The following is a 23440-nucleotide window of genomic DNA, read 5'->3' on the forward strand; positions in this document are numbered from 1 at the left end:
TATTGGTGTTTTTCTTTCTGGCTTACTTCACTCTGTATAATCGGCTCCAATTTCAAGAAGCAAGTCTTAAAATTGGACATGGAACAACAGACTGGTTCCCAATAGGGAAAGGAGTACATCAAGGCTGTATATTGTCACCCTGCTTATTTAACTTATATGCAGAGTACATTATGAGAAATGCTGGGCTGGAGGAAGCACAAGGTGGAATCAAGATTGCCGGGAGAAATATCAATAACCTCAGATATGCAGATGACACCACCCTTATGGCAGAAAGTGAAGAGGAACTAAAAAGCCTCTTGAAAGAGTGAGAGTGAAAGAGGAGAGTGAGAAAGTTGGCTTAAAACTCAACATTCAAAAAATGAAGATCATGGTATCTGGTCCCAGCACTTCATGGCAAGTAGATGGGGAAAGAGTGGAAACAGGGGCAGACTTTATTTTGGGGGGGCTCTAAAATCACTGCAGATGGTGACTGCAGCCATGAAATTAAAAGATGCTTGCTCCTTGGAAGGAAAGTTATGACCAACCTAGACAACATATTAAAAAGCAGAGACATTACTTTGCCAACAAAGGTCCATCTGGTCAAAGCTATGGTTTTTCCAGTAGTCATGTGTGGATGTGAGAGTTGGACTATAAAGAAAGCTGAGCCCCGAAAAATTTATGCTTTTGAACTGTAGTGTTGGAGAAGACTCTTGAGAGTTCTTTGGACGCAAGTAGATCCAACCAGTCCATCCTAAAGGAAATCAGTCCTGAATATTCATTGGAAGGACTGAGTCTAAAGCTGAAACTCCAATACTGTGGCCACCTGAGGCAAAGTTTGAAAAGACCCTGACGCTGAGAAAGATTGAGAATGGAAGGGGATGACAGAGGATGAGATGGTTGGATGGCATCATTGACTCAATGGACATGAGTTTGAGTAAACTCTGGGACTGATGGACAGGGCATGGTGTGCTGCAGTCCATGGGGTCACAAAGAGTCGGACATGACTGAGCAACTGAACTGTACATAATGACTAGAGGAGCAAGTTTTATAGAATCAAAATGGAACTCAAATGCATAATGTTATCTCCCTACCATCTTTTCCCAAGCAGGCTATTGGAATAACTAACGGAATAATGATTGGTTTAGTATTCAGTTAGCTGGAAAGTGAGGAAACATATGAAAAATACACAGTCATCCCTCAGTATCCACAGAGGATTTGGAATTCCATGGATACCAAAATTCAAGTCTGCTGAAGCCCCTTATATAAAATGGTAGTTCAGTTGTTCAGACTCTGCACTCTCATTGCCATGATCCCTGGCTGAGGAACTAAAATCACACAAGTTGCATGGTGTGGCATAAAAAATTAAATTTAAAAAATACAATTTAAAAAAATTTAAATAAAAAATTAAAAAATAAAAAGGCTTAGTACAGGGAATACAATTGGTCCTTCATCTTTTGATGCAAACCCCACAGAAACAGAGGGCTGACTGCAGTGATTCCTCTCAACAAGTTTTTGTTGTTCTGGGTTCTAGAAATCAAAGCAATGCAAATGTCAAGTAAAAAGGTTGCTGACAGGGCTCAGGTTGTATGTAGAATTTCTCTTTGCTTGTTGTTTAACTGGCATAAACCATGTCAGGCTGTCCCAGGAATGTTGGCTATAAACTGTGAGGCCCTAGTAGAGATTTTAAAGCATTCAACTGGCTCACAATCTACCTGAACTTTCTAAACATCTTGAGGCAGCAGGACCTTATAATCACGCTCTATGGGATTTGGAGGCATTAATGCATGAACAAAATAAGACTGTAACAACAGATCATTTAGAGGTGGCTTGGAAAGTAGTTTTAGGATGAGGTTTATCAGACTGTCATAATTACTTAACTATTAATGTTACCTACATCACAACCTTCAGCAAATACCCACAGCAAAGTCTGGCAATGTTTTTAAGAAAGTTAAAATTTTTCTATCTGAATGGACTATATTGAACCTTAGTTGAATATATAACTAAGAAGTTGGCCTTTCTACACTTAAATCCTTGCTCAATAAACAAACAGAACCCAAATATTCTGTTGCATCAGTTTCTCCCTAACTAGTTACTATCCTTCAAAATGGAGATTCGAACCCACTTAATTTTACTTGCTGTGTTTTCTCTCAATCCCAGTCTTAAAAACAACGGCTGGAGACACAAATTCTGTGTAGACAAACACATACAAAATTCTTTTCTATGCTCTGCCTCCTTAGACTCCCACTCATTTAAAAAAAAAAAAAAAAAGGGTTGTTTCTTTTTAGGCCTGGAAGCTGAATTAAGGACCCAAGTTGCCAAATAGACAACTACAGAATTGAGACGTTATGAGCGGGTTTGTTGATTTCCCTCAAGTTAAGTGGACATGATAATGTCTTTTCCTTTCACTTAATTTCTTTCACCACCACAAATACTAGATATATTTTATTTTCCTGCCACAGCAAAGGTGAAGTACATGCAACCTAGTTAGAATTCTCGTCTCAACAATAAGAGAAGCAAAAAGTTGGATTTCAAGTGTCCAGTTTGTCCTTGTGCTCCTTGGAAGAACTCCTGGTCTTTAAATTGACAGTACAGCTGTTGGCTGATAATTAGGCAGAAAGATTAATACATTCTCAAAGTAATTTTCTGTCAGGCCATTGACCATAAGTGTTTACAAAATACTTATGTTTAAATAAAGGCAATGCCCATTTACAAGAACCTAATGAAAATAATTTGGATGTAGAATAAAAACCTCAATTTGTTTTCAACTCAGTACTAAATGACAGAAGTGTCCTGTGCTGACTGAATGCTTGGACAATGTAGGGTGACTGCTATCACTGAGCCAAGATACTATCACATGCTTCAGAGTCAGGGGCTGGCTCCTCAAAGCCAGCCAGCTTTACTAGGCAAAGACGGGAACAGGAAGCAACAGGCTTTTATCAACATCCAGCTGACATGTGAAAAAGGGTGAAATTTGTAGCCGTAAATCTTCCAGAAACAAAGTAAATCTGCAATTTATTCACAACTTAAGAAAAACAGTGAAAACAAGAATAAAACAGTATTATGGTATATGGGAAAGATCAACTGATTTAGTAGTCAGATCTGGCTTCTACTATTAATATTTGGCTCTAATGGGACTCAAGCAAGTCCCTCAACTATCCCATATACTCTCTCATCCAGGATATGAGTATATGCTTGATATAACTCAATGGTCTCCCAACTGTTTTTCAGTTGTGACGTAAGTATTTTAGATTTAAGGAAGGAGGGGATTAGAGACTATTGTTATATTTTAATGCCCATCATATATTTAATTTTAATAAACAGTTTAAATAAGGAGATATTGATGCTGGCCTTATGAAAACCCTCAAACATCTATCAAGAACTATGATAAAACTGAATTTAGGTCAAGACATGCCAATCAAATTCAAGATTAAAAATGCCAATATGACACTTGGAACTTCAGTTTCCATAATGCAATTTGATACTCCTAAAATTGTAGTTAACAAATTTAAAAAAAATCCTTACTAAGGATAAGAAATTTCTGCAGTTGTTAAAAAATTAAGAGTACTTCAAATTTACCAGAAATGCCCCAATATGCAAACACCTAAGCTAGAAACCACCTATAAGCTACTGTTATATTTTACTCAAAGTAATTGTTATTCATATCTTGACTGATCTTGACAGTGGTATACATGGCTGGTTTAGATTTACACTGGACTTGTGTAAAATGTAGTACTATATATGTATCAATAGACTGATCACTGGTGCAAATTAACACTTTTTTAGTGAGTTGAGTGAGTGATAGTCACTCAGTTGTGTCCAACTCTTTGCAACTCCATGGACTGTAGCCTGCCAAGCTCCTCTGTCCATGGAATTCTTCAGGCAAGAATATTGGAATGGGTTGCCATTTCCCTCTCCGGCAATCTTTCCAATCCAGGATGGGTCTCCCATTTGAGCCATCAGGCAAGCCTGATCACTCATGTAAATTAAAAAAAAAAAAAGCTGCTGTTGATTTATCCAGATTTTTGTTATTTACAAATCCAAAATTTTCAATGGGTTCCCTCATGGCAAAGGAAGATGCCATGCAGCAAATACAAAAGGTACAGACAGTCTTAACATTAACTGCAAAGTAAGTTCCCCATCATATTCATAAGAGCCAGGTTATTACGCCTTTTTCTAGTGGCTTCACTAAAAAGCATACTTCAAGGAAAAAAAAATCTAAGAATAAAAGAACAAGAGATTACAAAAAGCATGCTGTTTTGGAGGTATGATGTGACAGTGTCAATAAGGTAAGTGTGCTAAGTAAAATTTCCATAAAGAATTTTCCATTGTATTGTAATAGGCCTTTTCCCTATAGCTGTCCTTTAAGAACTCCATTTCTAAAGCAGAGTAAGTAATTTCAGGAATTTCTTCATTGAATAGATAAATATAATGTTACAAGAGCAATTCCAAGACACTTCTCTCTTTAAAAAACTTTTAAAAAGTGTGGTTAATACATTCTTAAGGGTTCACATTTGTACGACAGAAACAAATTTGTAATAGGACATATCATTATGGAAAATGTTTAAATGTGACTAATGCTTTTAGAAGGCATTTTGTGGCATCCTACACAACAGATTCCACAACTCAGCTTAATCTTCAGACACCCACTTGTGCCAGGGTCAGTAGAACAGAAAATTCTATTTATCAAAAACTGAATTTCCTGTTTAAAAGTAAGCACCACCTTTGATAGCAAGCTCTTTAAGTTCCTTCCACACGAATTACTGTATTTGGCTTTTACTGAAACTACCAGTAAACTCCACTATCACTCTGATTTAGGAAAGGACAACATTTTCAGTGTGCACGAGTTCCAATGTGACCTTGCAATGTGAACACTCTGTATACCATAGCAGTGGCTCCCAGGGGAACAGCTGAGCAGCTGTCACGTTTCCCGGCAGAACAGGGTGTAACATTCTTTTGCTCACCAAGTTTATTTAATGGCACACTCCAACTCTCAGGGCATGCAGTTGGCTGAAAACTTCAACCATTTCCATTCACTGCTGTGAATCCATTACTAAACAGTTTGAATTTTTTTTTTAACCCATTTTAATCTCTTAACAATAAACAAATAAAAACACACTATTTTATACTATTTGGGTCAAATTAATTTTATTATGCTCCATGATGAATTGCCACCAGTGCAACATCCTATTCACTATACATTTCAAAAAAAAATTCACATACTAAACAAAATTTCAGTTGATAAATGGAAATGAATGATTGAAAGTCTTTATGAATCTCATACATACAATATGTGGCTAGCTGAAATTGTCTATCACATAGCGTTTAGATATAAAAAGCCTCATGCTAGTTTGTTAAACGCGAAGGCTATCAGACAATCGTTTAGCTGGAGTGCATGTGGGAAGCTCTCAGACGACGCACAGGTATAGTGCTGTCCACGGTGCGAGGTGGTGGAGGACTGAAAACATGCAACCTTTACACTAAAGTGGATTTAGTCTTCATGCCTGGACTGAATCCCACAGCTGCTGCTTCAACCAATATTAATTTAGACTTTGTGCAACAACAAAAGTCTAATTTTTTTTTCCTTTAAGAAGAAAGAATAAACTCAATTACCATTGGCAAATTTTATACCCATCTTACATGTTTAGAATTGTGTTTCCAACTCGAAGATTTGATATCCTCTGCTCAGAGCAGCTCCTGATAAATCTTTATCGTAACAAAGTTAGCTAGAAAACCCTGCATTCCTTGCCCCAAAGTGAACAGATGTCTTAAAGTCGGCATTAAAGACATTTCCAAGATATTGTAAAAAATTTATATAATGTCTAAAAGAAAGAAACAAGAAGGAAAATGATCAGTATTACTTAAAATAATTACAATGTTCTATTTACCATTTGCACAAATTCCCAATTTTATTGGTTAGTTGTTGTCCAGCCTCATCCACACCAGATCCACAGAGATTAAGCCACAATTAAAAAAAAAAAAAAGTAAGCAGAAAAAGGTTTTTAGCAGCAGAGGGCACTGTTTTTTGCAAGAAACAAAAAGTCTAGAATCTTTCCCATGAGCTTAAATTATTCCTGCAAGGTAGGTAACATTCTCTGAATAACTTAACTATTGTACTGCACCACTTACTGCTTTCAGCAACAAAACCTTTTAAATTATTTCTCATGATAACTAGATGCATGATCACTAGAGATTATGTGATAACTGGTTAAAATTCAAGCCACATCTTGCAGGTCCAGCCTGTCAAGATCATGCCAATAACTAGATTTTGGTCGGTACAATTACAGAGAGCTTAATTTTTAGTCAGATACTGTGACTATAGTAATGAAATACATTTGGAACTACATTCTGTATATGACTCAATGTGAGAAAAATAGGTGTCTGTATTTAAATCAGATCATTTTTCTACCTAAAATTTAAAGTAGGCAGGTATGATAATTAATGCTATATATATGAAACAATCACTCTTAGGCAGACTAGTGTACTGTAGAGAGGCAAGGAAACCCTAATTTTAACACATCATGTAGCGCATATAAAACAAATATGAAGGTTGTAAAGTTTTAATTTTCTTTTTAAAAATCTATCATTTGGTTTTGTGTTCCAAGAAACTTGACACTGGGACCACCAATCTTTTAAGAAAAAGGTAACCCTTCACCTGACATTTGACAAAAACCTTGAGAAATCATCAAAATTTAAAAAAAAAAACACCCAGCATATTATAGTTTCACCATTACAGGGTATACCTTTGCCAACTACGTAAGATTTCTACGGTTGGTATTTCTGAATATCTCAACCCATACAGACTGCAAAATATAAATACTTAATCCTACCTCATTTTTATACTTTTCTGAATTTTACAGTGAATTAATCAAATACCACAATGTATAGCCTCCTTCAGTTCATGTAGTATGGAATTATCTCTAAGATCCCCTAAACTTTAACATCTTAACTTTTCTTTCAGAATAATACCAAAAATACTTTTAAAAAATTTTTTGCCAAAAAGAGCCTGCCACATTTACTATAACACAAAAATAACCTCAGTCAAGTATTAGGTATGCAAGGGCTCCTTATGATTCCAGCCTCCAAATACCAAATCTGTACAACAATAGGCAATATTGCTGTAAGAGGTGTGTTACTCCTTTTCCCAACTAGCATCTCTGTAGTGATTTTATGTAGAGCATATTGCTAAAATTTGAGAACCTGCATCAGTGTAGGATGTCTAGAGAACTGTGCAATGTATCAGTTTCAACATTCATGTGGCATGTGTTCAAAAAGAAGGGGCTAAATAAACTAAGGTTTGCATCACTTAAAAAAGAATGTAGTGCTATACTAGATTTTAATAAGAAAATTTAGGTACAGAAAAAGTAGGGTATGAAAATAGTGTTTTCCTTCTGGCATTATAACTAAATTACATTAAGGTTTTTGTCAGTCTCACATATAATATTTAAACTCCCTTGTTGATGGAATGAAAAACACTCACAAATCAAGTGAGCATCCTGGTGTAAACGTGCACACAGTCACAGGGAGTAGCTTTGCAGAGGATTATGACAAACCCTTACAGATTAAATGAGGTATTGCACAGATTAATAAAAAAAAAGCAAAAAGGCAACAAAAATATACAGCAAATTGGTAGAACATTTACATGATAATTTTACAGAATCCATAGACAGAAAGTAGTGTTTAGTATTTCACCTTAAAAATATATATATATAATATATAGATCAGTCTTCCCATTCATCATCATCCTCAAAATCTTCATCATCATCTTCATCCTCATCTTCATCTAGAAGAGAATCAGTAAGACAATTAATACACATTACATAATTGACATTATGTATTGACATAAAATGACATTACATAATTTTTGCTATTCAACTTCTAAAATATAACCTGGAGGAATCCAGTTATTAAAATGGTTTAAAATGAATCAATAAAATACATCTAAAGAGTATTTGATTGTGAGCTGAAGATTAGGAGTAAGAAGACTTGGATTCTAGTTCCTTAATCTCTATGGAACCAGTTTCAACCTGTGCTTCCTTATGTGTAAAATCACATGAGTTGATCTCTCTGAATCAGCAGGGCTTCCCTGGTGGCTCAGATGGTAAACAATCTGCCCACAATGCAGGAGACCCGGTTCAATCCCTGGGTTGGGAAGATCCCCTGGAGAAGTAAATGGTTACCCATTCCACTATTCTTTCCTGGAGAATTCCATGCAGGGAGGAGCCTGGTGGGTTACAGTCCATGGGGTTGCAAAGAATCAGACTGGGCAACTAAAACTTCACTTTCTCTGAATCAACACACATATCACAAGAAAAGCTTTACAAAAAAACATATATATACTTGCACATTGTTTAGCTGATTTCAGTTATAATTCCAGTGACAGGTAGGAACTGCATCAGCACTAAGGAAAACAGAGTAGGCACCCCAATACCCAATCTCTTTTTCTATCCGATTCTCTCTTGAACCCACTGGCACTGCTCTTTCTCAGTCACCAAGGACCTACTATCACTAAAAGTAAACTTGAACACAAAAGTCACTCAGTCATGTCCGACTCCTTGCGACCCCATGGACTATACAGTCCATGAAATTCTCCAGGTCAGAATACTGGAGTGGGTAGCCTTTCCCTTCTCCTAAAGCTGAAGCTCAATTCTCTGTTCTCAGTTTTGTGACCCATCACACCCATCTGACCCAGATGATCACCACACCCTCCTTCAAACTCTTCCCCTGACTTCTAAGATACCACATTCGCCAGTCTTCCAAACTCTATTAGACTTTCTCTTCTCTGTTTATACCCACTTCTTTGATGATCTCATCCAGTTCTGTACCTTTAAATACCATGTACTTAATGACATGCAGATTTATATTAACAGTTCACATCTCTTCCCTGAATCTGACTCATAACCAAATGTCTATTCAACATCTACTTTTAAATTTTTAGTAAGTATCTCAAATTTAATATGTACAGAATCAAATTCCTATCTTTCCTTTCAAACTTGCTCAAATCTTTCTCCATTCTATTAGTGAAAACTTCACTCTTTCAGCTGCTCAGGTCAAAAACCTCAGACTCATCCATCACTCTTTTTTTCCCAAACCTTGTTTTCAATCCATCAACAAACCCAATGTTATCCACATTCAAAGTATAACTAGTATCCAACCACTTCTCAGGAGCTACCAATCTGATTCAAACATGCATCATCTCCTGCTTGGATCACTGCCACTCATTACTCTGCTAAGAACCTTCCAGTGGCCTCCTACCACATTCATGGCCTCCAAAGCCTTACTCTTGGCTTCCTGTCACCTCTCATACTGCTTCCTTTTTTCTTCCTCATTCTTCTTTCTCTTTCTTCTTTATTCTTCTTGTTCCACCCCTACTGACCTCAGGGAGTTTGTACTGGCTGTACATACTTTTCTGTTTTCTACATGGTTTACTCCCTGAACTCCTTTGAGTCTTTTCTCAAATGATATCTTAGGTAAGCCTCATTATCCTATGATAAATGAAATTCTCTCTCACAGTCTGTTAGTCTTTGCCCTTTTCTGCTTACTTTCTGTCCTTAGTACATATCACTATTTAAAGTACATATTTTCTAATTTGTTTTATTTATGGTCTCTCTCTTTCTCACTGGAATGCATGCTCCATAAAGGCAGGGATTTTTCTTTTCCTCTTATTATCTCAAAATAAATACCTGTGGACTGAATTAGCCTATTCTATCTTTTTAGCACAGTATAGAAATAAAAATGCCTATTTAAGGAAAACAAATGTTGCTAAAGGATCACAGACATCCACATCCTTAAGGGGAAATCAACAGAAAGAAAACATTTATTGAGCACCTACTATGTGCTCAGCAACCTGCTGGTTATTTGCATAATAATTTGCTGTTCATATCAATCATCTGATGTATGAATTCTCTCCATGTAACAAACTGGAGAACTGAGGTCCACCACAGAGAATAAATAATAGATTTAATAAGAACAAAGATCTGCTTCTAGTACATCATGCTCTTCAGTAAATCTCAGCCATTACCACAGCAAAACCCATATTCTTTCTCTCTTTCAAAAATGATACCCATTTAATGGTGGTGTGCATATGTTTAATAACCACAAGTACAAACTATTTTATTCAAATAATGTTTTGGGAAAAAACAAAAAAGAGGAAACAAAAAACTAGGGTTCTTTAGTAAACCCCGGAAACAATATAATTTATCTCATTTCTCAGTCCCAATTCTTACAAATCAGGGAAACCTAAATTTCTTAAGTCACAAGAATGTCTCAGGAATGAGATATAGCAATGTCAAGTCTTTTTTAAGAAGTTGTTTGCCAGGCATTCTATTAATATTTCTAGTTTGGGAAATAAAACTGCCATTTTTGCCAAAACTGTTCTTCTAATTTATGGTTATGACATAGCATCCATTAAGCTTCAAACAGACTAGTCACAGTCACAACTTCTTAAAATATGTCTGAGAACCTAAATCAGTAAGTTATCCAATAGCAGGAAGAAAATCTAGAAAAGACTGTGTCATAGAATAAAAAGAGAAACACAACTTCAAATATTCAAATTTTTAGCTATACATATACAGATGCAAATATACCTGAAGAATGAATGGCTTTGCTCCTCTTCTGCATCACTTCCATTAATGCACCTACAATTCCTGAAGTGGGTGCAGGTGCTGGTGGTGTAGACTCTGGGGCATCAGTTACCTTGGAAAGGAAAGTTAGCAAAACTGAGTAATGCATCCTTAGCAAAAAGTCTCTCTCTCCAGAAAATCTTTCTCTCTTACAATCACTTTATTATTTTAAAACAAAATAAAACCGAGAAAGCAAACAATCAAGCCCAGGATAGGATTAACTGAATTAAGAAAAAGAACAAAAAAACAAAATTGTTGCTTTAAAAGACTTATGCAAGATATATTTCCCATTCTTAATGTATAGGCCATCAATAGATTTCCAAATTTAGATTAAAAATCAAACTTTTTGCTACTTGCCCTTGAAGTTGGGTTACTTCTGTTCATTCTAATACACAATGATAAGAAACTGATAAGAAACTGGCTGATAAGCAACTTTAAAACAGTTATCAAAGGATATTGTTTTATAAAACTGAGGACATATTTAGATTCCTAGAGTTACTAGGTGAGAAGCATATTTTAAGATATTTAAGAGCATTTAAAGAGACATATTTTCCTGAAAAAATCAGCTTTGCTAATAAGCTTTATAATTTTAAATATTATATTTAATATAAAGTTATAATGTAAGTATGTATAATAGACAATATATATACTGTAATTCAAAATGAACCTTCTTTCTCATGTATGTGAAACTTACAGGAGATCAGATGGGTAGCCTTCAAAATGCACCTCACAAGGCAACTAACTTTCCCCAACTAAAGTACTGTTTATCTAATATAAACTACATTTGGAGAAAAAAATCAATATTAAAGGGACTCATCAAAGAGACTCCCAGACTTAAGAGAATGAACTTATGGATGCGTGACAGTTCGGGACTTTGGGAAGGTCACGTACACACTGCTATATTTAAAATGGATAACCTATTATATAGCACATGGATGGGGCTTGGGGGAGAATGGATACATGTACAAGCATGTCTGAGTCCCTTCCTTGTTCATCTGAAACTACTACAACATTGTTAATCGACTATACCCCAAAACAAAATAAAAAGTTTTCTTTTTTAAAAAAATACCCTATCAATAAGGGTCTCATTTGACAATCTAATTTCTATATAAAATAATCCCTGATTTCAACACTCCCGACTCTTTTCAACCCCACGGACTGTACAGTCCATGGAATTCTCCAGGCCAGAATACTTGAGTGGGTAGCCTTTTCCTTCTCCAGGGCATCTTCCCAACCCAGGGATTAAACCCAGGTCTTTCGCATTGCAGGATTTCTTTACCAGCTGGGAAGCCCCATTAAAAAAGAGCGTACAGGAAATCTGTAGAAACTAAGGTGGGGGGGGGGGGGGGAGAAATGCAATTTAGAAAGTACTACTCTATGGGCACTTTGATTAAAATGAGTAGTCATTTATACAAAATACTCACAGTTTGTTAATTTTGTTCCTGACAGTATCCACAGAAAAGTGTTACTGGTATAATCAAAAATGAAATAGGATAGCTATACTAAATAATTACACATACACATAGCTACCCTTGAATAACATGAGTTTGAATTGCATGGGTCCACTTAAATGCAAATTTTTTTCAATAAATATATTGGGACATTTTTAAAAGATCTTCTACATCTGAAAAAACTTAACAGATGAATCACATTGTCCAAATACATGAAAAAATTAAGAAAAAGTTAGACATGTCATGAATACATAAAACATATGTAGATACAGGTCTACTTTACCATTTACTACCATAAAGTATACACAAATCTATTGTAAGAAGTTAGAATTTATTAAAGCTTATGCACACACAGGGACTTTGGGAAACGCTACATACATGGCACCATTCCCTGTTAACAGAATTGTAAACAAATGTAAAGATACAGTTTTAAATTAACTGCATAAAATTAATTGCAGAGCACACTGTACTACTGCCCTAATCTTGCAGATACCTTCTTTTGCTAATTCAGTGAGCCAAGTATGAGTATCTACTTGAAACTCCTTGTGATTCCACTAGTGTGAGCAGTTTGTCTCCCCGGTAAATTGTGCATCACAGTAAAAAGTGATCTCTTGCAGTTCTCATGTATTTTTCATTGGATTGAGTGCAATATTGCAATCCTTGAATACAACCATGGCACCCATATGAAGTGCCAACTAGTGATGCTGGAAGTGCTCCAAAGAAGTGGAGAAAAGTCATGACATTACAAGAAAAAGCTGAATTGTGTGATATGTTCTATAGAACATATAAAACCTACGGAGGTTTGCAGCTGCCCACCATTTAAGGATAAATGAATCGAGCATCAAGGATCATAATGAAAAAAGAACAAGAAATTCATGAAGCTATCACTGCAGTTAGGTGTAGGAGACCAACCCCTCCTTTTTCCTCGTCCTCCTCCTCCTCAGCCTACTCAGTGTGAGGACAACGGTGATGACTACCTTTGTGATGATCCACTTCCATTTAAGAGTTGGAAGTAATCATCAGGCCATCATCATGCAGAGTTCCAAAGAACAGCAAGAAGAGATAAGAAGCCCTCCTCAGTGATCAATGCAAAGAAATAGAGGAAAACAACAGAGTGCGAAAGACTAGAGATCTCTCCAATAAAATTAGAGATACCAAGGGAGCTTTTCATGCAAAGATGGGCACAATCATGGACAGAAATGGTATGGACCTAACAGAAACAGAAGATATTATGAAGAGGTGGCAAAAATACACAGAAGAACTATACAAAAAAGATCTTAATGACCCAGATAACCACAATGGTGTGATCACTCACTTAGAGCCAGACATCCTGGAATGCGAAGTCAAGTGGGCCTTAGGAAGCATCACTATGAACACAGCTAGTGGAGGTGATGGAATTCCAGTTGAGCTATTTCAAATCCTAAAAGATGATGCTGTGAAAGTACTGCACTCAATATGCCAACAAATTTGGAAAACTCAGCAGTGGCCACAGGACTGTAAAAGGTCAGTTTTCATTCCAATCCTAAACAGAGGCAATGTCAAAGAATGCTTAAACTACTGCACAGTTGCACTCATCTCACATACTAGCAAAGTAATGCTCAAAATTCTCAAAGCTAGGCTTCAACAGTACGTGAACCGTGAACTTCCAGATGTTCAAGCAGGATTTAGAAAATGCAGATGAACCAGAGATTAAATTGCCAACATCTGATGGATCACTGAAAAAGCAAGAGAGTCCCAGAAAAACATCTACTTCTGCTTTATTGACTAAGCTAAAGCCATTGACTGTGTGGATCACAACAAACTGTGGAAAATTCTTAGAGATAGGAATACCAGATCACCTGACCTGCCTCTTGAGAAATCTGTATGCAGATCAAGAAGCAACTGTTAGAACCAGACAAGGAACAACAGACTGGCTGCAAAATCAGGAAAGGAGTAGTCAAAGCTGTACATTGTCACCCTGCTTATTTAACTTATATACAGAGTACATCATCCAAAATGCAGGGCTGGATGAAGCACAAGCTGGAATCAAGACTGCCAGGAGAAATATCAATAATCTCAGATATGCAGATGACACCGGCCTTATGGCAGAAAGGGAAAAAGAACTAAAGAGCCTCTTGATGAAAGTGAAAGAGGAGAGTGAAAAAGTTGGCTTAAAACTCAACATTCAAAAAAAGAAGATCATGGCATCTGGTCCTATCATTTCATGGTGAATATATGTGGAAACAATGGAAACAGCGACAGATTTTATTTTGGGGGGCTCCAAAATCACTGCAGATAGTGATTGCAGCCACAAAATTAACGCCTGCTCCTTAGAAGAAAAGCTATGACCAACCTAGACAGCATATTAAAAAGCACAGACATTACCCTGTCAAAAAAGGTCTGTCAAGTCAAAGCTATGGTTTTTCCAGTGGTCATGTATGGATGTGAGAGTTGGACTATAAAGAAAGCTGAGCGCTGAAGAATTGATGCTTTGAACCATGGTGTTGGGGAAGACTACTGAGGGTCTGCTGGACAGCAAGGAGATCAAACCAATCAATCCTAAAGGAATTCAGTCCTGAATATTCATTGGAAAGACTGATGCTGAAGCTGAAACTTCAATAGTTTGACCACCTGATGTGAAGAACTGACTCATTGGAAAAGACCCTGATGCAGGGAAAGACTGAAGACAGGAGAAGGGGATGACAGAGGATGAGATGGTTGGATGGCATCACCAACTCAATGGACATGAGTTGAGCAAGCTCCGGGAGTTGGTGATGGACAGGAAGCTGGCGTGCTGCTCTCCATGGGGTCACAAAGAGTTGGACTGAGTGACTGAACTGAACTGATCATGTCATACAGTTAATAAAATAAACTTATCTGTTGTTTAAGTGTGCTTTTTTGTAAAAATCTAATAACGACATGACAAGAACTGTATGAAATATTTTTGTATCAACATTGCCCAAGTATTCATCATGTAAGACACAGTGTACAAGATTGAATTATATCACCATGCGGTGCCTCTCATAACTGGAGAAACTGTGTAGCTGCCTATCATCACAGGTAAGTGGTTTTGAAAGAAACAACGTTTCCAATACAGTATTAAGAATATGACTGTAGTAATATAGGCCATAAAAATTTTATAATTAATTTATTATTTTATAATAATATTGAATATACTATGCTACCATAAAGCAATCATTATCATTATCAATGTATGAATTGTTATACCTGTAAATAACTATAAATTTCTCATATTTTCATTTTCAATGTCTAGTATATTACATATAACATCTAGCATTATATAAAGAATATATATATATAAAAGAATATTGACCAATAATGACATAGGTACCAACAGACTATTCATCTTTGAGCAGATGATGTAAAGTTATAGTATCAATAAATCCAATTCAGTACTGTAAATGTATTTTCTCTTATGATTTTCTTAACATTTCTCTTCTCTAGCTTACTTAGTTATAAGAATATAGTATATAGTATAATATATATAAAACATACAAAATATGTTAATTTTTATGTTATTGTAAGGCTTCCAGATAACAACAGGCCATTAGTAATTAAGTTTTGGGGGAGTCAAAAGTTATACACACATCTGACTGCTCAGGGGGCTGGTACATATAACTCCCATGCTATCCAAGGGTCAACTTATGTACCTGAAATTCTAAAGGGTATGGCCCCATGAAAATTTGCTCTTCATCTGGGCTGTGGTCATTTTGACAATAATTCTGCCCACTAACAACTATTCAAAGTTCCTAAGAATCCTTTAGTCAGAAGTAAATGGGAAGAGGGAACAGTTGATTATTCAGAGGCTGATCTAAGTATCATTCTGGATACATGTTAAGAAAAGATCTAACTAAACACATTTTAAAGACCAGAAGTTTCTTAAATCTGTGCTATGCTAATGTTTAAATGCCTTCATTCAATTAGTTGTGTTCCCTATCTGTCATTTCCTTCCTGGACAGTTTCTAGGATTTAGGAATTTACAATTCTCTACATACTGCAAAATAATTTTCCATTAAAAATTTCCTTCTTTTAGTTCCATTTACTTCATAGAAAAAGCTATCATTTGTAACTGTCTGAAGTCCTGCAGAAAAGTGTTCCTCCACGAACTGAGGTCTGGAGGAAGTGTATGAATGTTAGGTAGCTTAGGCTTTAGGTCAGGGGTCAGGAAACTACGGCATGGGCCAAATCTAGTCTGCCTTGTCTTTTTGTATAACTTTATTAAAGCTAAGAATGATTTCTACACTTTTAAATGGTTGAAAGAAAACAAAAATGAAAGAATATTTGTGATATGTGCAAATTATCTGAAATTCAAATTTCAGTGTCCATAAATACAGCTTTATAGAGCGCAACCACATCCATTCATTTATGTGCTGTCTACGGCTGCTTTCACAGAACATGTACGGCTGTTTCATCTGTCGTACAATAGCAGAGCTGAGCAGCTGTAACATACTATATGGGTTTGCAAGCCTAAAATGTTTACTGTCTAGTCCTTTAAAGAAAAAAGTTTGGTAACCTTTGCTCTAAGTGAAAGTGAAGTCGCTCAGTCGTGTCTGATTCTTTGTGATCCCATGGACTGCAGCATACCAGGCTTCTCTGTCCACGGGATTTTTAAGGCAAAGGTCCTGGAGTGGGTTGCCATTTCCTTCTCCAGAGGATCTTCCCGACCCACGGATCGAACCTGGGTCTCTCACACTGCAGGCAGATGGTTTACCGTCTGAGCCACCAGGGAAGCCCTGCTCTAGAAGGTGAAATGATGATCTCATCCAGCTCAGAGAATCCAAAATCATCTGCCATCACTACAGAAATTCTTTCAATTCTCTGTGGAGTCTGATTCCCTACTAATCTAAATTTCAGACACAGAAACTTTAAAATATAGTTTAGTTTTCATAAAGTTAATGGCCTGACTTTACCAAAATGATTACGATTGGTTTTAATATGGCTACTTTTACTTCTGTGTAGTTTAATAAAGATTTTTCTCACAATTAAATTTTATTTAAAAGTCTAGAATGATGAATTTTGAACACAGTGCAATATTCTCTTTATGAAGTTCTATAATAGGCAAACTAAAACTATGGTGACAGAAATAAGATCAGTGATTCTTTTTGAGAAGGGAGAGAGGCATGAGGGAACTTTCTGGGGTGGTATTTTGATACAGCAATATAGGTTACACTGGTAAAGGTATAAATGTGTGTATTTTATGGTATTAAAAATATCAGAAATTCAAAGGGTTAAAAAAATACCAAGAGAAGAAGTAAAAATAAAGATTTCTTTCCGAAGATGTCTTATAATATTTTAAAAATTTCATGAAGACAGGTAGTCTAGATTGAAAAGAATGGATTACTTACAGATTTCAGTTGAATACCCTGTCGTATCTGGTCTAAAAGTGCATCCCTTCCGGAGCAGGACACTGGCCGACTGTTCTGTTCCACTTTTTTTAGCTGAGCACCCTCTCTAATTTGATCTAAAAGAGCTGCTTTGCTTCCTGCAGGAGTTGGAACTTGGTGGTCACCATCAGAAGTGAGGCCAGGGGGAGGTGGTGGCCCTGGTGGAGGCGGAGGCGGAGGAGGAGGCGGTGGTGCCACTGACCCGCTCACTGACAGAGGTGGAGGTGGTGGTGGAGGCCCTGAAGGTGCTGAGGAGGGAAGAGCTGGAAGTGGAGGAGGGTACATCCTGTTTGGTGGTGGTGGAGGGACTCCTACACCCGGCCTGGATGGAGGCGGTGGTGGCGGTGCAGCTGTGGGAGCTCTTGAAGGTGGTGGAGGAGGAGCCCCTCTTCCCCTGGCAGGAGGGGGAGGAGGGCCCGAGCTATGTGGAGGTGGAGGAGGAGGGGGCGGCCCTCCCCTTGATGGTGGTGGAGGTGGTGGTGCTGAAATACAAACAGAAAAAAGAAAGCATGCTTTTCTCCCCCACAAACATTATACTGAAAAAGCAACATATTTCAACATGCATTAAAACAGTATGAGGAAAGGCCTCATCTTTGTATTTTATTTTACAAAGCTATCTGAGCAAAGATGATATCTTACAATTCTTATGATATCTTATAATTTCCAATAATTTGGGAATTCTCAGCCTAAAGATCACTTTCCTCGTCTTGAAAAAGTATTCGCTGAAGTAGTAGAATTTAGTTATTAGAAATCAGCACCACTTCTCAAGGTAAGGGAATAAACACATTTTTATATAATAATAATAAAACTATAACAAAGAAACATTTTGGTCAATAAGCATCATTTTACATTTTAATAAAAATTAATGGTTACTTTTCCTCTTTAAAGAATCAAGTGTAGTTAGTTAGCTGTTCTATGCAGTTAATTTACATTCAGAATTAAATAGCTAATGTAGTATAATCTATTAAAATTTATTCAAGTTAATCTGAGCTAAACTCAGCTGAAATGTTCAACTACTTATTCAGGAGACATTAACAAATTTACTGAAAATTTCTAAACACTGTAAAATTCAAGTTAGTAAAATATTAACATTACTCTGGTAGTAATAATATATACCTTCTTATTTTGCTAAAGGTAAAGTGTAAGTTAAAACACAGAAATTCAAAGTATAAATTTATTCCATTTCCAGAGGCATGATTTTAACAAGAGCGTACACAAATTTACAGAATAATAAACTTCATTATTTTTTCATTAAAGAGTGAGTAGGAAAACAATAACTTTCTTTTTTTAAGGAATAAAGCTATTTATATTTACTGGTACAAACTAATACATTCTTGATGGATAGTTCTATAGTCTATACACCTTAATTTCAAATAATAGGGTTAGATGCTCAAAAATGCAATGATACCAAGAGGAAAAAAAAAAACAACCCTCACTTCAAAGGAAAGCCAAACATTATTTTCTGATTTCATTTGAGACAATCATGGGAAATATGCTATAAAATACGGTATCAAATGTAGTCATAAATATGAGATGAAAAAGACAGTAAGGCAAGGCTCACAAGGGTATTGTCTCCTGATACAGAGACTTTTAAAACTGGAAACATGGAGCAGCAAACAGGACAGTCATCCTACTTGGATATAAGCCGCCCCTGAGGGAAGTGCCCATGATTTACACTCAAGGCATGCTGCTGCTGCAGCTAAGGTTCACCCAATTTTCTCACCAGATCCAAAGCAAGAAGACAAACTTGCTAAGACCAGTCTTTTTCCAACATAGTTTGTAGTAACAGTAAAACCAAGAGGACATGGTCTATGTACGTTACGTACACCCCCTGAATAAGAGAGTACGTCAAATCCTCCAAGCAGATACAAAGATTTCATTTTAATCAATTTTAGGCTTGCATTTCAAAAAGCAATGATATTTACCTGAACTAGTATTTTTTATGATTTAATTGTTTGCTAATCAAGAGGAAAAGGACTCACTCTATTCTACTACAAAAACTGTATTGTTAGTCAATCATTTCCTGTGGTTTTGCTAAGGACTCTGGAACCATAATCTTCTATGTACAGTGAAGAATCTCTTCAGTAGAGAGAATAAAGTTCTTCTGAACTGGGAGTAAGCACACTGATTGGAATAATTTGGGATTCAGCTAAAAATCATTCAAGGTGAAGGTGAAGTCGCTCAGTCATGTCCGACTCTGCGACCCCGTGGACTGTAGCCTACCAGGCTCCTCCGTCCATGGGATTCTCCAGGCAAGAATACTGGAGTGGGGTGCCATTTCCTTCTCCGAGACACTAAATTACTGTTCAGGCAAGGGGAGAGCATTAATTTATAGTGAATAAATTATCAGCTATACCAAATTTGGGTATAGCACCAGTTCAGCATTTCTATTCTCTGAAAAGTGACTGGAAATATCTCTATCATTTTCGTGAGGAAAACATCTATTACCACCTTTCTATGTTTATAATCTGTACTATGACTACATAAAAAGGAAAGCATGCTGAAGACATGCCATACCCCAAGGCAAAAATATGAAGGAATTAAGACAGGAGAAGACAGGAGAGGTGGCACAGCGTTAGCCAGGTTCACATGCACAGAAACGTCTACTGGGCAGACACCACACACCACTATGACAAAGTCTGAAGGCCTACAGGTTTTCAAAACTCTGAGTCACCACAAACACCAGATTCAGAATGGCAATGATAGTTCTTAGGTATTTAATTAGTAAATAAAAAGCATGACACAAAAGTTACAACAAATCAAACTGTCCTTACTGTCAACGCTTAGTGAGAAAGGAAGAAAGACTGAAGCTTTCAGAAAAAAACTTCATCTTGGCAGTTTTTTGGTACACAGTAACGTACAGTTACACTTTATGGTACACTAAAATGAAAAGCTGATGTACTTAAAAATAATTATTTCAGATCAAGTTAAGAGTAACCAGTAGATAACTCTAGATATTTGATATTTAAGGGAATTATAAGCAGAAATTATAAACAATATAAATAAATTAATATTTAAAAGAAATGTGTTACAGAATTCAGGAAACACTTTGAAGAACTGCTCTCATGCACTCTCATCAGGATTAAGCAAACCAGGCATATATTATTCAACACAGATCTAAATCTATGGAAATACTGACAACTCCCTGAGTTGTCCTTTACCCAACTGCATGTTTATGTTTAGTCCTCCCCGCTTAAAGCTCAACATTCAGAAAACTAAGATCTTGGCATCTGGTCTCATCACTTCATGGCAAATAGATGGGGAAACAGTGGACACAATGGCTGACTTTATTTTTGGGGGCTCCAAAATCACTGCAGATGGTGTCTGCAGCCATGAAATTAAAAGATCCTTACTCCTTGGAAGAAAAGTTATGACCAACCCAGAAAGCGTATTAAAAAGCAGAGACATTACTTTGCCACCAAAGGTCCATCTAGTCAAAGCTATGGTTTTTCCAGTGGTCATGTATGGATGTGAGTGTTGGACTGTGAAGAAAGCTGAGCGCCAAAGAACTGATGCTTTTGAACTGTGGTGTTGGAGAAGACTCTTGAGAGTCCCTTGGACTGCAAGGAGATCCAACCAGTCTCCTTTTCTCCTTCAGAAAAGGAGATTAGCCCTGGGATTTCTTTGGAAGGACTGATGCTAAAGCTGAAACTCCAATACTTTGGCTACTTGATGCGGACAGCTGACTCATCTGAAAAGACCCTGATGCTAGGAAAGACTGAGGGCAGGAGGAGAAGGGGATGACAGAAGATGAGATGGTTGGATGGCATCACCGACTCGATGGACATGGGTTTGGGTAGACTCCGGGAGTTGGTGATGGACAGGGAAGCCTGGCGTGTTGCAGTTCATGGGGTCACACAGAATCGGACACGACTGAGTGAATGAACTGAACTGCCCCAAATTAATGTAAAAATATTAAGTATATTTTATGTAGGTTATTGAAATGATGCCAAGTGTAAAAACCTATCACTAAAAATAAGTATAATAAGTAATAATAAAAAAAAGGCAGGGTAACCCACAGAATTTCAAAAAAATTAAATTACAGACAAAAATGAACTCTGACTCATAGAAATAAATTTCCTTTCTTACTTTAGCATCTATATACCCCAAACATTAGTTTGAATAAAGGCAAGAAAACCTTACTGGATTAGTTTTGGAGGCAGGATAAATGAGTTATAGCTTCTTTGAAAATAAACACATGCATAATTTAGGACACTGGGTCAAATAACATCCCCCATACATACCACTCCATTGTGGTGGACCTAAAGAGCAGATTATTTATTATAAATTAATGGACTTCAAACAACTGCACAGATACACAAAAAGATATACTGGAAATAAGGTTTACCACTTTTTACAAGCCTGATGACATGATTTTACAAAGTAATTTTAAGAAATTTGAGTCAGGTCTTACAAAACCTATTTTTATGGCAACTTCATAAATTCTCCCTATTTGTATCATACTTTTGAAAGTGCTATATGCTTTGCCTAGGAAACATTTCCATAATAAATCATTATCTGTCTTTTCATTCTTCCTCTTAAAAAATGTATCTTCTATAAAATCATTCTTGGGTGTCTAAAAAGTTCCACTCTGGGAGTTAAGATTCTTGACTATTAAGTTCCTGAAGTATATTTTTGGTAATGCCTATGAAATTTTTCCTTTGCTTTAGGTAATTCAATTGAGGACTTTGCCTAATTTGATATTTTAAAAGCAGCTAGAATAAAAAGCAGTAATAAGAAAGTTTAAAAAAAATAAACTCAGTCAAGTTAATACAAACCACTCTCGGTTACAGATATTCAACTGAGAGGCCAGCAATATGGACTGTCTAATAAATGCCAAGAGTATTTATAAACTTATAAATTCAGACAGTTTAGAGAGATCCTGGAGCATCATCTGGTATAAGATGAAGGTGAGCGGTAACAGAAGAGAAAAAGAGAGTCAAGGAACAAACTAGGTCTTCCAGACCTCCATCATTTGCACACTAATTATAACCATGACTTATTTTGGCAGCATTTAAAAACAATGTTGCCCAGATGTTTTTATTAAAACTCCATACAATTTGGAAATGTGATTTTTTTCAACAAAATAAGATAAATCATCATCATACTGTTTTCAGTGGAATTAGCATTGTGTTTCCACAACAGCAATTATGACTGTATGATTGTTTACATTATCTGTTGTCACAATAGATAGTAAGATTTCTGAGGGCAGAAACCATATCTTTGTATCTAAATATCCTGAGTAGAGACTAGTGCTGACACAATAATGTTTACTGACTATATAATGAATGAACATCAGCAGTGAAAAAGATACAGGTAGGTCAAATACCTAATTTAAAATGTCACTGCACGGGGATGACCCAAAGAGATGTTATGGGGAGGGAGGTGGGAGGGGGTTCATGTTTGGGAACACATGTACACCTGTGGTGGATTCATGTCACTGTATGGCAAAACCAATACAGTATTGTAAAGTAAAATAAAGTAAAAATAAAAATTAAAATAAATAAATAAATAAAATAAAATGTCAGTTAAATTCTTCAAAAGAATGCTTTCATTATCTGGAGCTTTTGTTTTGCTACAGTGTCTTATCATGAGTATGCAAAAAGGAGAAAGAAAAGTAGCCCCCAATGAATAAACTGGCAAAGAGGTAACAGTCATATTGGAAAACTCAGAGTTAACTGTATTTACATTTAATTGTGACAATTATTAAGATATGACCAAAAAATATGGTGACTTAAATAAAATATCAAATCTGAAAAAGGTGCAAGTTGTCTGTGTTTTCCGGTACCAAACGGCGAGTTTTATATTTTAGCTAAGAAAAAAATTTATTTCAAAATAAACAGATTTTACATTATTTATATTCTAAAAATGCTTATTATACATCATAGAATTCTTAATGACATTTAAATTACTACTTCCAATTGTAATAAATGCAACTTTGATAGTGGTCTCTAACATTTACCAAGTGAAATATGCAACTACACTTTTTTATTCTAAAACCAAACAG

General features: G+C 36.3%; 1 protein-coding gene across 2 annotated transcripts in view; it reads right to left on the reverse strand.

Moving 5' to 3' along the window:
* Positions 1–5097: 5097 nt before the first annotated feature.
* Positions 5098–23440, reverse strand: part of WASL (WASP like actin nucleation promoting factor) — an 84792-nt gene continuing 66449 nt past the window's right edge. The window contains exons 9-12 of one of the 2 annotated variants that reach the window (XM_069588292.1): positions 21678–21695; positions 17395–17915; positions 10563–10671; positions 5098–7759 (exon numbers count right to left, since the gene is read on the reverse strand). In XM_069588292.1, coding sequence (XP_069444393.1) covers positions 7698–7759; positions 10563–10671; positions 17395–17915; positions 21678–21695 — 710 coding nt within the window. In that variant the 3' untranslated portion in view covers positions 5098–7697. The remainder of the gene's footprint in view (positions 7760–10562; positions 10672–17394; positions 17916–21677; positions 21696–23440) is intronic. The other variant, XM_069588295.1, reaches the window with a different exon arrangement.

Source organism: Ovis canadensis, chromosome 4 (assembly GCF_042477335.2).
Source record: "Ovis canadensis isolate MfBH-ARS-UI-01 breed Bighorn chromosome 4, ARS-UI_OviCan_v2, whole genome shotgun sequence".
Lineage (NCBI taxonomy): Eukaryota > Metazoa > Chordata > Mammalia > Artiodactyla > Bovidae > Ovis > Ovis canadensis.